This window comes from Macaca mulatta, chromosome 12, assembly GCF_049350105.2.
Source record: "Macaca mulatta isolate MMU2019108-1 chromosome 12, T2T-MMU8v2.0, whole genome shotgun sequence".
NCBI lineage: Eukaryota > Metazoa > Chordata > Mammalia > Primates > Cercopithecidae > Macaca > Macaca mulatta.
This window is the reverse complement of record NC_133417.1, coordinates 106,321,719-106,339,637: the sequence shown is the minus strand read 5'-3', so window position 1 is coordinate 106,339,637 and position 17,919 is coordinate 106,321,719. Positions and strand designations below refer to the sequence as shown.

The following is a 17,919-nucleotide window of genomic DNA, read 5'->3' as shown; positions in this document are numbered from 1 at the left end:
CTTGTTTCTCACTGCCTGGCACTGTGAGTTGTCGTTTATTAACTAGTTTATTGTCTTCTTTGAAAAATAATTTTTTAAAAAAATATACCTTATCCATACACACAAAGCAGTCCCCGAATTCATGAGTGGATATACTTGTGGTTTGTATTTGCGTTTTAATTACTAAGCAATCTGGTTCATCCCTTTGTGCAAAGCATTGCCTTAGGTTGCAGTGTAGGAAACTGTATTAGCTCATCCTCACACTGTTATAAAGAAATACCGAAGACTGGATAATTTATAAAGAGAAGAGGTTTAACTGGCTCACAGTTTCACAGGCTATACAGGAAGCATAGTGACATCTGCTTCTGGGGAAGCCTCACTGTATTTATTTATTTGAAGGACTGATTTTTTACAAAGTGAAAAATCTCTCATGTCCTCTTCAATGCCTCCTTGAGGTCCCCACTGTTAACATTTTTATTCTTTCAGACTTTTTTCTAGGCTTATAAAGCCATAGTAATTCTTGCTCTGCCACTTACTAGCTGCATGACCTTGGGCAAGTTACTTAACGTCTCAGTGCCTTCCTCGACTCATTCATAAAGTAGCTATAGTGATTCCTGCATGTGAAGGTTATTATGAGAACGAAATGAGTTAATACATGCAAAATACTTAGCTCCTGGCATGCAGAGTAAAGACATAAATACATAATAACTAGGAACAAATATTGTTTTACATATATAGAGAGAAAGAAAGACATCACATATACCATTTTGTTTACAAAAGCAGGTTAAGTATACTGTGCCAGTATCAATCATTGTATTGCATCTGAGCTCCAAGTCCACCCTGTTCTGTTTGATGACACCGAGCTACATCCCATAAAAAGATCTCCTTTGCCAGCTGGCACAATTTTAGGCTTTGTCAGTAGAGGGCACCAGAGGGACGGTGCAAGGCCTAGCAGAGGACTGGGTTTCTCTTCCGGGTTCTGGTGCTTTTCTTCCTGCTCTTAACGCCATGACTGCCAGCAGCTTGTAGAACAACACCCAGTGGTGCTCACCTTCAGGGAACTTTGGCAGCCTCCCAGCGGGCAGCTTCCTGCTCACCAGCCGGGGCTTGCTGCCTGCAGACAGCTTGAGTGCTCTTGTACCTTTAGCAGTTAGCCTCCTTTCACTAGTTAATAATTCTTCCTATTACATTTTCCCTTTCAAATTACTGGTGTGGTTTCCATCTCTAACTGGACCCTAACTTTAGCTCATGCTGAGTATCTATCAGATAGCTTGCAAAATTTATTTAACCATTCCCCTATTGAAGGGAAAGTGAGTATTACAGACACACTGTGCAGTAATGAACATGTGTTTTTCATCTGCATGACTGTTTTTGAAAGAAAAAAACTCCTGGAAGAGGAATAAATTGTTCTGCCATAGGGTTGTGCATTTAAGTCTTTGAAAAATGTTGTGAAATTGCTCTCCCTATAAGGTTGCACCAATTTATATTTCCAAAAGTAGGTGAAAGTGCCCACTTCCCCACACCCTCACCAACCATTTTTCTTTGACATGTATTAATCTTAGGGGTAGTGTCTCATTGTTTTAGTTTCTTTTGCGCAGTTACTAAGGAGATTGAATATTTTTTCATAACTTTGTTGTCTATTTTTATTTCTTCTGTACAATATTTGCTCATATCCCTTATTCATTTTTTAGTTGGATTGTCACTTTTTTATAATTCATAGAAATTGTTTGTTGATTCATTCCTAAAAGTATGTGTAGTTTTACAGATTTTATTAAGGGCCTTCGTTCTTAGTTATGTAGCAAATGTTTTCCCCTGATTCATTTCATGTCTTTTTTTATGTGATAAAATATACATAACATAAAAGTTACCATTTTCATCATCTTAAGTGTACAGTTCAGTAACATTAAGTACATTAATACTGATGTGTAACCGGCACTCATCTCCAAAACATCTTCATCTTCCTAACCTTCATTGTATGTCTTTAAATGCATTCTTCGTGTCTTATATTATACAAAAGTTTTACATTTTTATCTATTCTAATTTATCAACCTTTTCCTTTATGACTTCTGGCTTTTACATCTTGCGTAGGGAAATTTTTGCTGTATTTTCTATATGTTCTTTTAATGCCTTTCTAGTGTTGTTTTAACATTTATATCTTTAAGCCATCTGGCATTTTTGTGCTGGAATGCATGGTCTGAGGTGGGCTTCTAACTTTACTTTCTTGTGGGAGGACCCGATTATCCTAATACCTTTTTTAAAAATTATCTTTTTGCTGGGTTCGGTGGCTCACGCCTGTAATCCCAGCACTTTGGGAGGCCTAGGCAGGCAGATCACGAGGTCAGGAGATGGAGACCATCCTGGCTAACACAGTGAAACCCCATATCTACTAAAAATACAAAAAATTAGCCTGGTGTAGTGACGGGCACCTGTAGTCCCAGCTACTGAGGAGGCTGAGGCAGGAGAATCGCTTGAACCGGGGAGACAGAGATTGCAGTGAGCCGATATCACACCACTGCACTCCAGCCTGGGTGACAGAGCGAGACTCTATCTCAAAAAAGAAAAATAAAAATCCATCTTTTTTAAAAATTATTTTATTGTGTCACTTTTGCCAAAAAGTACCTGCCTTCTCTCCCAAAGCAGATTATCATTTCCTAGAAGGGAGGGACATTTCTTTCATCCGTAAGTTTCCTTCCAACCTGGCAAGTAGTACATATCGTACATGTTGGTTGGTGGTGTGACTGATAGGAAGTTGAATGAGAACTAGCACATTTTTAACGAAACAAAGCAGCAGCTATCAGAACTCAGAATCAAATAAAAGCTGTCCCCCAATTCATGAATGGATATACTTGTGGTTTGTATTTGCATTTTAATTACTAAGCAATCTGGCTCATCCCTTTGTGCAAAGCATTGCCTTACGTTACATGTAGGAAATTGTATTAGCTCATCCTCACACTGTTATAAAGAAAACCTAAGACTGGATAATTTATAAAGAAAAGAGGTTTAATTGGCTCACAGTTCCACAGGCTGTATAGGAAGCATAGTGGCATCTGCTTCTGGGGAAGCCTCAGAGAGCTTTTATTCATGGCAGAAGGCAAAGCAAGGGCAGGCATCTTACATGGCAGGAGCAGGACCAAGAGAGTGCGGAGGTGCCACACACTTTTAAAAAACCAGATCTCATGAGAACTCTATCACAAGAACAGCACCAAAGGGATGGTGCTCACCCATTCATGAAGGATCCATCCCCACGATCCAATCACCTCCACCAGGCTCCACCTCTGACACTGGGGATTACCTTGACATGTGATTTGGGCAGCACCACACATCCAAACCATATCAGAAACAGAGAATGGGTAAGATATTGTTTCTGCCCTTATGAAGTTTGTGATCCCTAAATGCCCATCACTAAGGCGCTAGTTAGAGCACTGATGATCCATACGTTCAATGGCGCTGTAGCAGTCATGAAGAGGATCAAGCAGTTCTGTATGTTCTGATACAGAACAGTCTCCAAGATATGTTAAATGAGCTAACCAAGGTGCAAAACAGTCTGCTAGTATTCGTGGGGGGAAAATGAGGGAAGGACACACATACACGTATGCTTATATAAGAATAAAATATCTCTGAAAGAATATTCAAAACATTAGAAACAATAATTATCTCCATAAAAGGAAATGAAGGTTTGGGGGACAGTGTGAAATTCACTTTTCCCCATGGACCGTTTTGTACTGTTTAAATTGTTTAACCATCTAGTTGTAGTTCTATTTCTAAATAAAGAAAATGGGAATTTTATAAGTATGTTTACAATGAAACAAGAAAGATGACACAGGTATACGTGAAACAGTAGGGGAGCAGAAGAGTGCTAAATTCAGAAGTCTCAACTTTGTTGCTCCAGAATCACAAGGTGGTGCTGTAAAGGGAAGTTTCCGTCTTGCTGTAGGGCGTTGTCAATCTCAGGCGATGTGGCTAGAGGGCAGGCAAAAGGAAGCCTCTGGAAAGAACTAGGAAATGCTGCTCCACCTGTGCGTGGGGGTCGAGGTGTCTGTGCAGAGATGGCAGTGGGCAGGAAGGTTGCTGAGATCTGAGTCTGTTTAGCACCCCACACTGTTATCTTCCTGCCCCTGATTTCCATTGTCTTTTCCAGAAATTTCAACATCCTACTGAGCACAAAGAGAAATAAAAGGGGAACTCTCATTGAGTGATTTGTCACACACAGGGACCTGAAGAGTCTGGACACTGGCATAACTTTTTTATGGGCAGCTGTACTTTCAATTCCTGGCAGAATGACTCACATTTCTCATCAGTAATGGAGTAGTCTATTTTTTTATTTGTTTACAATCTTCAAGATAAACCAAGCCCATTTCTCACAGGCCTGAAACTGTTGATAAAGTTGACTTATCCTTGATGTTTCAAGATGGTAACTCAAGTGGAGAGACTGTGGCTCATATCTCCAAGGCTACTTAGCTTCTCTGGGCCTCGATTTTCTGATCTCTAAAATGGGAACTAAAACACCTCTCCGTCACTCTCATCATCATTTTTAGCAGCAGCAGGTGGCTAAACCCAAGGGCTGGAGTTGTTAATTTGGCAGCAGCAAGAAACCCCAGGCCAAAACTGGCTCACTGTCCCCTTGCAGTGTGGCCAGACTGAGCCTTCAGAAAGGCATGAGTGGTAGGGGTGAAGATTCTTACTCTCTGATCCCTTCTGCCCTAGTGGAAGGATCCTTCTGAAGTTTCTAAGGATTTTTTTTTTTTAGAGGGAGTCTCGCCATGTCACCCAGATTGGAGTGTAGTGTCACTGGCACAACCTCGGCTCACTGCAACCTCCACCTTTCAGGTTCAAGCAATTCTTGTGCCTCAGCCTCCCAAGTGGCTAGGACTACAGGTGTACATCACCACACCTGGCTAATTTTTGTATTTTTAGCAGAGACAGGGTTTCACCGTGTTGGCCAGACTGGTCTCATACTCCTGGCCTCAAGTAATCTGCCTGCCTCAGCCTTCCAAAGTGCTGGGATTACAGGTGTGAGCCACCATGCCCTGCCTCTAAAGATCTTTTTGAAGGTTCTTCAAATGGTGAAATAGCAGCCTGATCCAATAGAGTGCTGAGCGTCTAATTGTACATTCTGAGTGGAGGAATGCCAGCAGCAATGTGTGCGTTGTGGGTGTCATGGTGAAGATGACTGACTCTGTAGATGAACCCCTTGACTTACACTGATTTGTTAGATACCGGTTTAGGGGCCGGGCACGGTGACTCAAGCCTGTAATCCCGACACTTTGGGAGGCCGAGGCGGGTGGATCACGAGGTGAGGAGATAGAGACCATCCTGGCTAATACGGTGAAACTCCGTCTCTACTAAAAATACAAAAAAAAAAAAAAAAATTAGCCTGGCGTAGTGGCCGGTGCCTGTAGTCCCAGCTACTTGGGAGGCTGAGGCAGGAGAATGGCGTGAACCTGGGAGGCTGAGGCAGGAGAATGGCGTGAACCTGGAAGGCAGAGCTTGCAGTGAGCTGAGGTCGTGCCACTGCACTCCAGCCTGGGCAACAGAGCCAGACTCTGTCTCAAAAAAAAAAAAAAAAAGAAGTGGCTTAAGGGAGTTTCCCATGTTTCCCATCTGCAGTTTGCTTCCTGTTCTGGAGAATATATCCAGATCATTATTTTGCAACAGGGATGGCTCAGGGCAATAAAAAGTGAGTCAATACCCCTTATCCTTGCGTTGGCCACACTGATTATATTAATTATAGCCACAGAAATCACCACCAAAAACACAGACGGGTACTAGATTGGAAAAACATACTCTGCCCAAGAGGGCAAAGCTTCCCTGCAAACCTGGCCGAGTATTCAACAAGCCAAAAAATCACCCAATCTGGTGGCTAAATTCCATTAATCAGCACTGAGATGCAAAAAGGATTAAAGAAAAAAGAGAATAGCCCCCACATCCAGCACTCAGTTGAAGATATAAAACAAAACTGATGCATTTGAAGCCCCTGTAATTCCTCCCCATTGGCATGTTCCTCCCTCTCTCCCCAAGCCCCGAGCCCATCCCAGACAACTACTACTCTAAACTCCTCATCACCCCCATACATCTGTATATTTGTACAATATACATATGAATTTATAAACAACATAAAAGACTCTTATGTGTGTTTTAACATTCTATAAATCATCATATTATATATATTATTTGCTCATCATGATGTTACTGATACATATATTTAAACTGTATGAAATGCCAATATTTGGTTGTTTCTGATCTATAAGAATGGCAATTTCATACGGTTCAACCTAATAATTCTAGCTAATTTTGTTTCACTACTTGATAGTATTCCTTTATACGACTATACCACAATTTATCTATGCTCCTGATGAATCTATAGATTGTATGTGTTGCTTCTTTTTATTTTATTTCTTTGTGCTCTTACAGTGTTGCTCAGAAAACTAACACTCCTCCTTATCTCCTGGTACATGTGCAAAATTTCTTTTGGGGCCAGGCGTGGTGGCTCACGCCTATAATTTCAATATTTTGGGAGGCTGAGACAGGAAGATTGCTTGAGGCCAGTTCAAGACCTTCCTGCACAATGTAACAAGACCCTGTCTCTACAAAACAATGTTTTTAAGTTTATTTTAGGACATAGATCCAAAAATAGATTTGCTAGATTTTACTGTGTGCAAATTTCCAACATTTATAAATATTGCAAATTGCTTTCTAAAATGATTGTGTCAATTTACATTTCCTAGATCTATGTAACAGAGTTCCCTTCACTCTGTATCTTCACCCATACTTAGTACTGACAGAGTTTTAAATATTGATAATATGATGGACATAAAATGCTATCTCACTGTGGCTGTATTTTTCAAATTCTCTGATGACCAAAGAGAATGGTTATGTTTTCAGATGTTTATTGCTCATTGGTATTTCCTTTTAATTACTGGTTCATATTTTTTGCTCATCTTTGAACTAGTTTATATGTTTACCCATCTAGATTGGATTGTTTAATACGTTATGGATTGGTAGAAGATTATATATATAGTATATGTATGCACATCTCCTTTATCAGTTATACAACATGGCAGATATCATTTCCCAGTTTGTGGCTCATCCCTCAGGTTTTGTTTTTGTTTTTGTTTTGAGACAAAGTCTCGCTCTGTCACCCAGGCTGGAGTGCAGTGGCATGATCTTGGCTCACTGCAACCTCCACCTCCCAGAGTCAAGTAATTCTCATGCCCCAGCCTCCCGTGTAGCTAACATCACAGGTGCGTGCCACCATGCCCAGCTAATTTTTTTTAGTAGAGACAGTTTTCACCAAGTTGACCAGGCTAGTCTTGAACTCCTGACCTCAAGTGATCCGCCCGCCTCAGCCTCCCAAAGTGCTGGGATTACAGGCATGAGTCACCGCACCCCAGCCTCATCCTTCAATTTTTTAATGTTGTTTTTGGTGTTTTAAAAGTCAAGAAGCAAGTGTTTCTTCTTAAATTCACAAATGACAGTTCCCATAGTGGGTTATCAAGGGAAAAGGTGGGGCTTCTCAGGAAATATCTCTAACCCTTTAGGTTGAGATCATAGAGAATTCTATGATCAGTAAAACAGACCGAGAGTGCAAAAGGGTGATATAACCAGGGAAATGTCACAGCATTGCCGAAACTCCTGAAAGCTCATTGGAGGTTTATGGTCATTGGTTTGAAACAAGACCTGTCTGCAACATGGAAGGTTTTTACCCCAGCCACATCCTGGAATTCCAGTACAAATTTGGAGGACACGGATTTATGCGATTAGCCAGAGTTGGGATTCTGCCACCTCAGTGGAACTGAGGGAAAGGCAAGGGTGCTGGTGCGTACAGGAGACTTTAACAAAGACATGTGGACTCTAAGCTGCGTGAAGAGTGAGTGGGGGGTGGTGCTGATATCGGGAAGACGATAGATAGGGTCAATCAACCTAACTGGAAGCCCCGGTGGCACTGAAGATCCTTGAAGGGAAGGTCCCAGAAGAAGCAAGATGGAATGATGTGAGGTGGATGTCGGAGAGGGACATGCTTGGAACTGAACCGTGAGTGGAAGTACAGATGGTAGTAATGATGGAGTTTACTGGATGCATGATTGGGGGGACATGGAGGATACACTCATTGAAACAGCGTGGGGAAAACCTGGGACAAACGCAGAGTGAATAATGGGAAAATACATAGCAAAATGGAATTATAAATAAATATCCTTTTTTCTTTGTGTGTTTTTGTATTTCCCAAATATTTCATAATGAACATACATTACTATGTAATCAGAAAAAAGTTATAAAATAAAATTCCTTTATTTATTAGTAAGTCCATTTCTACTATTTACAAGTACTCAGCTCAAAATCTCACAAAGTTATTTCCATTCTAGAATTTCACCAGTATCTCCCAGCCATTTTACAGAATCACTTAAAATGAGACCTAAGTAGACATATAAGTTTCACAGCATAAGTTCTTTCTTTCGAGAAATACCTATCTGAAATATGTATGTAGAAGTGGGGAGGACTGGGTATACAGTGGACAGAATTGGGGGCAAAACTCTTCTTGAACACCTTTCATATATTTTCTTATCTTCGAACCATACAAATGTCTTTATAAAAATATTACCTACTCAAAATTACTTAAAAAGTAAAACTTAGTATAATTAAAAATTTTTAATTTAAAAATCTTTTTATAAAAATTCAGATTTGCAAAAGTTATGTTAGGAAATAAACAGCTGTTTGCATTGCCAAATAAGTAAATCTTTAAACACAGAATTTCCTCTAGTGCTTTTTTAAAGGGATTTCATTTTTTTAATGTATTAAGAATTCCGTTTTTAAAAAACACCTGCCTGTAGCCCCAGCTGCTACTCAGGAGGTTCAGGGGGGAGGATCACCTGAGCACAGGAGGCAGAGGTTGCAGTTAGCCAACATGGTATCACTGCACTCCAGCCTGGGTGACACAGTGAGACTGTGTCTCAAACAAAACTAAACTAAACTAAACTAAATTTTAAAATTTGGTTCCTTTTCAAAATTCAAAGATACAAATGTGTTGCTACATTCTTATCACATCCTTAAGAGCAAACTGCAGACTTCCGACAAAACTGAAACTCTACCAGAAAGAAGTTAAATGATTTGTCACATACAATGCAAATCTCACCAGGGGACAGTTACACTTGTTTGGTGTGGCTCCGGAGTTTAGAATGAAAACGAGTGGTTTTAAATAGCTTCTAAGGAGGCAGAAACAGAGAACAGAGAAGAGAATAATTAAAGCTGTCCAACGTGAAACCAAGTGACTTGGAGGGACAGGGTGGCAAATCCAGAGATACGAAGAATTGCAAATCCTTTGGGTATATACCCAGTAATGGGATGGCTGGGTCATATGGTACTTCTAGTTCTAGATCCTTGAGGAATCTCCATACTGTTTTCCATAATGGTTGAACTAGTTTACAATCCCACCAACAGTGTATAAGTGTTCCTATTTCTCCACATTCTCTCCAGCACCTGTTGTTTCCTGACTTTTTAATGATCGCCATTCTAACTGGTGTGAGATGGTATCTCATTGTGGTTTTGATTTGCATTTCTCTGATGGCCAGTGATGATGAGCATTTTTTCATGTGTCTGTTGGCTGTATGAATGTCTTCTTTTGAGAAATGTCTGTTCATGTCCTTTGCCCACTTTTTGATGGGTTTTTTTTTTTCTTGTAAATTTGTTTGAGTTCTTAATCATGCTGCTGTAAAGACACATGCACACATATGTTTATTGCGGCACTATTCACAATAGTAAAGACTTGGAATCAACCCAAATGTCCATCAGTGACAGACTGGATTAAGAAAATGTGGCACATATACACCATGGAATACTATGCAGCCATAAAAAGGGATGAGTTTGTGTCCTTTGTAGGGACATGGATGCAGCTGGAAACCATCATTCTCAGCAAACTATCACAAGAACAGAAAACCAAACACCGCATGTTCTCACTCATAGGTGGGAACTGAACAATGAGATCACTTGGACTCGGGAAGGGGAACATCATACACCGGGGCCTATCATGGGGAGGGGGGAAGGGGGAGGGATTGCATTGGGAGTTATACCTGATGTAAATGACGAGTTGATGGGTGCTGAGGAGTTGATGGGTGCAGCATGCCAACGTGGAACAAGTATACATATGTAACAAACCTGCACATTATGCACATGTACCCTAGAACTTAAAGTATAAAAAAAATAAAAATAAAAATAAAAAGAACTGCAAATCCTCCAGGAATGGCTTCGAGGCTTCAGTAAGTCACTTAGCACTCTAAGGGCTGGACTGCAGGGTCACTGGGGTCCTTTCAAGCTCCCAAATCCATGTCCCCACTTGTGGTGAGTTCCCTCTGCTAGAAGGGTTCAGCAGAGGTGAGGGATGGTGGAGGAGGAGTCTGTTACGGAATGAGAGGTTGTAATAAAGCAAGCTTCAAACAGATTAACCACTGGCACCTGAAGACCTCTAGCTACAGACGCACATCCACACTACATTAAAAAGTCCAAGGTAAAGTTCGTCCCTTTCTGTAGGCAGGCCCCAGAACATGAGCAGTCATTGTGTGGCAGTACTCAAATATGAAGCAGTCGCCCTGAAGAGCCAGGACACACATCTGTGAAGTTTTAAAGATTATCACCAAAAAAAAATTAAAGCACTTAAAAATGAAGGTGGAGAGCTCAGAGGCTCTGAGAACAAATTTACAAACATCTAAGGGTCCAAGAATTCCAGGTTGAGAACAAGTTGACCAGGTCACTCAGAAAGCATCAGATCTGGAAGGTTCTGTGAATCATGTATGGCACAAAAATTACCTGTTTGAGGTAAACTTCTAGTTTAGTTAACCTCCATGGAGATTTGATCATTATCGATTAAGGGTTGCTATTCAGCAACATTCACCATTGTGTTGTACCAGTCAGCGTCTGTTCTGATGGGTCGGTACCGCAGTGTACTGGATGCTTACATGTTTACCACCACCTGGGCATAGGCGGAATAGAATGCATTGCTAGGGGTAAGCCCTGTGATATCCAACCTGCCCACCACCATTGTGAATCCCTGAAGCAGAGGCCAGTAGGTGCTATGGCTCTAATAAAAATAAACACCAGTGGTTACATAATTGTAACATTTGTAATAACAATTGGTTTTTCATGTCTTTAATTTTGTTTGGCAGTATCCAAACTTCTATGAAAGAAAGAATGAATGAGGCCCGACATGATGGCTCATTCCGTTGGGAGGCCAAAGCGGGCAGATCACTTGAGGTCAGGAGTTCGAGACCAGCCTGGCCAACATGACAAAACTCTGTTTCTACTAGAAATATGAAAATTAGCCAGGTGTGATGGTACACACCTGTAATCCCAGCTACTCAGGAGGCTGAGGCAGGAGAATCGCTTGAACCCAGGAGACGAAAGTTGCAGTGAGCCAAGATCGTGCCACCACACTCTAGCCTGGGTGAGAGAGCGAGACTTTGTAAAAAAATAAATAAATAAATAAAAATGAATAAAAGAGAGGAAGAAGGGGAAAGAGAGAAACATTTAATTACAGCTCTTGTAGGTGAGTACAACTAGGCAAAATATATAGGAACCTCACTCAATCTACCTATTCCCTTCATAAACGTCTTGGCATACAATGACTATCACCACTGTCAAATAGCTGTGATCAAATCACCTGTTATTCCTGAACTCAAAATTCACACAGACATGCACACACAAATACAGACAAGCATAATGTTTCACAAAATCTTGGAGGTAACACTCTACCAACTGTGCACACCTCCCACTGAGGAGGAATGAGCCAAGGATGACTATGTTCTGGTGTCTGGATAGATCGACGACTCACAGCTGTAAACGCCCAGGGACCTCCGAAGTGCTTGCTGGAGGCCTCTAAAAACAACATTTCCTGATTCTAGAATTTAACCTTACACAAGCACTAAGTTCTAGCAAAAGAGAAATAGGAAATACACCAGAGGCTCAAAACTTAAACATCAAACCCCAAATGTTCCTGATGAAGGAGGTTTCACTCACATCCGAGTGAAGAGACCGCCAAATAGGCTTTGTGTGAACAATAAAGCTTTTTAATCACCTGGGTGCAGGCGGGCTGAGTCCGAAGAGAGAGTCAGCAAAAGGAGATGGGGTGGGGCCATTTTATAGTATTTGGGTAGGTAGTGGAAGATTACAGTCAAAGGGGGTTGTTCTCTGGCTGGCAGGGGTGGGGGTCAGAAGGTGCTCAACGGGCGAGTTTTTGAGCCAGGAAGAACCAGGAGAAGAAATTTCACAAGGTAATCTCATCAGTTAAGGCAGGAACAGGCCATTTTCACTTCTTTTGTGATTCTTCAGTTACTTCAGGCCACCTGGATGTATACGTGCAGGTCACAAGGGATATGATGGCTTAACTTGGGCTCAGGGGCCTGACAGGAAGTTTTATCAACAGCGTTTTGTTCAACTGAACTCAGAGCCAAGAGCTGGCCACCTTCTGCTGTGGACATCACGAGCCAGTGAGGGAAGAATTAGGTCTTACTCAGAGTATGTCAGGGGTACTGCTAGTGCTGAGTTGCTGCTAATAAAGTCAGCTGGAATTACACACAAAGGAACTTAAGTTCTGCTATTTCTGTTGCAGTTACAACTAGAAGACTACCACCTAAAGGCCTTTATATGCACCTCAGCACAGTTAGATTTAAATAGATGCACACATACACATTCTTTTTCGTCTTCTCAACAGCTAATGTATTTCTCTACTTTACAGACAAGGCTGAAAAAAGCTAGCTTGATTTAGTTAGTGTCTCTGAGCAAAGGAATCACAGGACAATATGGAAATACAGGGCTTTGATCTCCAGATCCTTTGCTCTTTCCTCAGTACCTCACCATCCTTCGCTTGCCTTCACATGTCAGTTCTGCCAAATGGACAAAGACTGTGACCACTAGCTTTTAGCCCTGACTGTTATGAACACGGTTTTGGGAGATCATCCTGACACATGTGTAAGAATTAAAGAAAGAGGAAAGAAACATGAAAGGTGGCTTGACAGTCAAGGACAGGTTTATTTTAGAGAAAGCAAATTTGAAAGGGGCTTCTGGCAGAGTTAGGTCAGAGCCCACTCACTTACAGACTAAGAGTTTTTAAGGATTTAGGGTGGGAGAGTTTATCAGAGGCTTGGATTGTTTTTGTATCTCTTTGTTGTGCTTATCTGGGAGGAAGAGTGTGTCCGTTCCCATACAATCTTTCTGCAGCTGTAGGTATACCCTGCCCCCCTCCAGTCTGCTTTTAGCTTCCCTATCTTAGTGTACCTGAAGGAAAAGGAATGTGCTTATTAAGGCCCATTGTTTTACTGGAACCTATTGTATGAGGGCAAAGTTTGGCAGTTACCCAAGAGACTTCCCCCACCCCCTAACCTCTGTGCCAGAGCTGTCTTATCTGTATTTTACTCTCTTCTCTTTCTGGCTGCTTGCTGTTAGAAGGGAAGTGATTTCCTTGAAATGCATGAGGCTAGAAAGGGAACTGGAACTTAAAGTGGCGGTGTTTGTCTGAGATGAGATGACGGTGCTCCTGCCCTGTCAATATGGATTAGACATTCCCTCTGTCAAGCTACATTCAAATCCACGTGACAATCAGGGACATCGGAACAGTGTTCTTGTGAATATTCTTATAACAAATGTACTGTACATGAATTTGACTTTCACATAAATAATTATAAATGCAGGCACCACTGAGAATTGTTTTTCTTCATTCCTCGACATTTTTTTATGAGCATTCACATATCAGATGAAACGCTCCTAATGCCCTTCCACGCCCCAAGCCATTCCAGTTCACCTGGCTGAAGGAAAATCCAGTAAATGAGGTCTGCCAGCAGGTTGTTCACATCCCCAGGACTTAGCTGCCTCGTCTATAAACAAAGGCGTTAACCACAGGACTTTGGATCTCCCTATGAGGGCTCACCTTCAAGGGTTCAAAATACAGTTCCAGGAATTAACAAAGAAAAGTTCCTCTAGAAATTGAAAAAAAAAAAAAAAACTCAAGTACATAAAAATATTCAAAATCTTAATGAAGAAAGCATCAAGATGTCCTTACAGAGCCACCCCCTTCAGGCAAGCCAGACATCCCCTCTGCCAAGAAGAGCCCAGTGATCCTGAGAACAGCTTCAGTCTCTGACACAGCCTCTCTCCTCATCCCTCAGGCCAGAGGAGCAAAGTGTAGTAGTAGTGACAAGGTGGGGACTGTCCACTGCAGTCTACACTGCAGTTGCCAACCCTGAGGACATCCGGCCAACAGAAAGGTGCTGGCCTGTAGATTGAGTCCTGATTCAAGCTTTGCCTGAAGCCAGTGTTATCCACTCCTGGGTTTCCATGTGAAAGAGGCAATAAATTCCCTTCTTTGCTTCAGTCAATTTGAATTGGGTGTTCTGTCAATGTCACCTGAAACCCCAACATTGATTTTTTTTTTTTAAACAATGTCTTGCCCTGTTGCTCAAGCTGGAGTGCAGTTGTGTGATCTTGGCTCGCCGCAGCCTCTGCCTCCCAGATTCAAGAGATTCTCTTGCCTCAGCCTCCCAAGTAGCTGGGATTACAGGTGCCCGCCACCACGCCTGGCTAATTTTTGTGTTTTTAGTAGTGAAGAGGTTTCGCCGTATTGGCCAGGCTGGTATTGAACTCCTGACCTCAAGTGATCTGCCTGCCTCAGCCTCCCAAAGTACTGGGATTACAGGCATGAGCCACCGCACCCAGTCCAACATGGAATATGACATCAGGTTATAAAGTTTCTGCTTGCAGAGCAGCTGAGTGTAAATGAGCCATCATCTTCCTACAGGGAAACCTGTCTCTAACCAAATAAAAACTTCCTATGTGAGCACCTTCCTTACACAAAAGCAGGAAATGGGCCTGGCATAGACCAAATGTTCACCTCACTAGATATGCAGAAGAGAAGTCTTAGGAAGGGGGAGAGTAGAGAGAGGGTGGCTGGACTGTAACCTCATTGTCCAATGTTCAAGGCCATGCAGAGGGGACACAGAATTATAACTAAGGGGTAGTTGTCTAAAGAGGCAATCTAAGCTCAGTCTAGCCTAAGAACGTGGTTCTTTGAACACCAGGGAATCTTAAAATGTCCCTGGTCCCCAGGTCAGACACAGTATTTCACACGTATAGTCCCAGAACTTTGAGAAGCTGAGGTGGGAGGATCACTTGAGCCCAGGAGTTTGAGACCAGCTTGGACAACATAGTGAAACCCGCTCTCTACATTAAAATACAAATGTTAGCTGTGCGTGGACACACACCTGTAGTCTCAGCTACTTGGGAGGCCGAGGTGGGAGGATCGCTTGAACCTGGGAGGTCAAGGCTGCAGTGAACAGTGATCCCACCACTGCACTCCAGACCAGGTGACGGAGCGACTCTGTTAAAAAAAAAAAAAAAAGTACCTGCACAAACCAAGGTCAATTACTCTCTCTTTAGGGTACACATCCAAAACCAAGGCTACAATCCAAGTCTTCAATAAGGAAAGTTTTCTGGCCAGGCGTGGTGGCTCGTGCCTATAATCCCAGTATTTTGCGGACAGAGGTGGGAGGATCACTTGAGTCCAGGAGTTTGAGACCAGCCTGTGCAACAAAGTGAGATCCCTCCGTCTCTACAAAAAATAAAGAATAAAAAATATCCAGGCATGGTGGTACACACCTGTGGTCCCAGCTACTTGGGAAGCTGAGGTGGGAGGATAGCTTGAGCCCGGGAGGTCGAGACTACAGAGAGCCGAGATTGCCCCCCTGCACTCCAGTCTGGGTGACAGAATGAGACTGTCTCCTAAAAAAAGAGTGTTTTCTAACATTTAGACTTGTCAAAAGAAAAAGAAAATCGAAATTGACTGTGTCAGAAAACAGGGTGTTTCCTGTTTCTAGAATGCCAAGTGGAGACCACCGATTCCTGTGCTGGGCAGGAGGCTGGAGGATACAGACAATGATTCGTTTGAAGTCTAAGAACCAACAAAAACTCTCTGCTATAATGAAAGTGCATCCAGGGGCACAGGGAATACTAGTTTTTTCCTTAGTGTGAAAGCAGGCTGGGGCATCTGTTTCTTTGTTCCCTGTTTGTCCACTCGTCGACTCACATCATCGTTGACAGCAGTGAGGATGGATAAGATGTCTTCCCGTCTGCAACAAAGAAGAAAACAATTTTTTTTTAACAGAGTCTCACTCTGTCACCCAGGCTGGAGTGCAGTGGAACAATCTCAGCCTCCACTTGAATTCAAGTGATTCTCATGCCTCAGCCTCCCAAGTAGCTGGGATTACAGGTGCCTGCCACCACACTCAGCTAATTAGTAAAGACAGGGTTTCACCATATTGCTTGCCCTGGCTGGTCTCAAACCCCTGACCTCAGGTGATCCGCCCACCTCAGCCTCCCAAAGTGCTGGGATTACAGGCATGAGCCACTGTGCCTGGCCCAGAGAAGAAACTTTTTTCAATCAGGAGGTAGAAACCACACACCAGGTCTTAGAAAAGACACCAGGTACCATGTACCAGGTCTTAGATCAACAAATATGCAGCAGATGCCACAGATACCAACAATGCCCTCTCTATCTGTAGCCTTGGGAGAGATACAAAGATAAACATGACACAATTCCTGAAGTTAAACACTTAGAATGCAGATATAAAACATTTACCAAGGATGGCATATACACAATATTCATAACACAAGGCAGAATGTGGTCGACACCAAATGAAAGGTCAAGGTTCCGCTGCAAGTTCAGAGGAGAATGCACTTCTAGTTGGGAGGGAGAGAAAAGGCTTCATGCAGGTGGTAGCATTTGAGCCTGCACTTGCAGGACATATAGCATTTAGCAGAACGTTCTCAGGGCGGGCAATACATATCACTGGAAGCAAGCACAGGTTCTGAAAACAGATTCAGTTTTAAATTGTGGCTCCATCACTCATTCATTGTGTGCTCTTAGGCTGGTTACTCACTGCTGCATACCTCGGTTTTCCCAGCTCTAAAAGAGGAACCATAACAGTCCCCATCTGAGGGGTTGCTGAGAGCATCAAAGGATGTATATTGGGTCAAGCACTTAGAACACTGGCTACACTGTTCTGCTGATCATCATTTTTAGTATTAGTATGACTACCCTCATCCCCTCATCCTTATCCTCACTATTTTTCAGGGAAGGGATACAGGCCCCTACCTGCTCTCAATCCCTGCATCTTGCTTTGCACCTGCTCTCTATTCCCAAATCTTCCTGTGTCTGTTTTCTTCTTACCACTTAGTCTCACCTGAAATACTACCTGCACCAAGAAGCTATCATTATCCTGTTTTAATTTGTTCACGGCAGGGATCACTTCCTGAAATTGTCTCTTTTTGTTAGAGACAGGATCTTGCTCTGTTGCCCAGGCTAGACTGCAGTAATGCAATTGTAGCTCACTACAGCCTCAAACTTCTGGGCTTAAGCAATCCTCCTACTTCAGACTCCCTAATAGCTAGGACTACAGGTGCATGCCACCACACCTCGCTAATTTTTTTCTTATTAATTTAAATATTATTTATATTAATATTAAATAATAATTGAATAAAACTATTAAATAAATATTAAACAATTAAAATATTACTAATTTAAATATTAAACACTGAAAACTATAAAACATTGATGAAAGAAAGTGAAGAGAACACAAATAAAAAGGAAAGATATCTCATGTTCATGGGTTGGAAGAATTAATCTTGTTAAAATGACCATACTACCCAAGGTGACCTACAGATTTAATGCAGTCTCTATCAAAATACCAGTGACAAGCCAAGTGCAGTGGCAAATGCCTGTAGTCCTAGCTACTCGGGAGTCTGAGGTGGGAGGATTGCTTGAGCCCAGGAGTTCAAGTCTAGCCTGGACAGCATAGCAAGACCCTATCTCTACAACAAGACAAAACAAAAACAAACAAAAAAAAATTACATTCTTCACATAAACAGGAAAAAAAATCCTAAAATGTATATGGAACCACAAAAGACCCC

The 17,919-nt window shown here is 42.1% G+C and overlaps 1 protein-coding gene across 1 annotated transcript in view; it reads right to left on the bottom strand.

Annotated features, from left to right (window-relative positions):
- Positions 1-12,966: 12,966 nt before the first annotated feature.
- CASP10 (caspase 10) overlaps positions 12,967-17,919 on the bottom strand; it is a 40,320-nt gene continuing 35,367 nt past the window's right edge. The window contains exon 10 of the mRNA XM_015110720.3: positions 12,967-16,079. Coding sequence (XP_014966206.3) covers positions 15,926-16,079 — 154 coding nt within the window. The 3' untranslated portion in view covers positions 12,967-15,925. The remainder of the gene's footprint in view (positions 16,080-17,919) is intronic.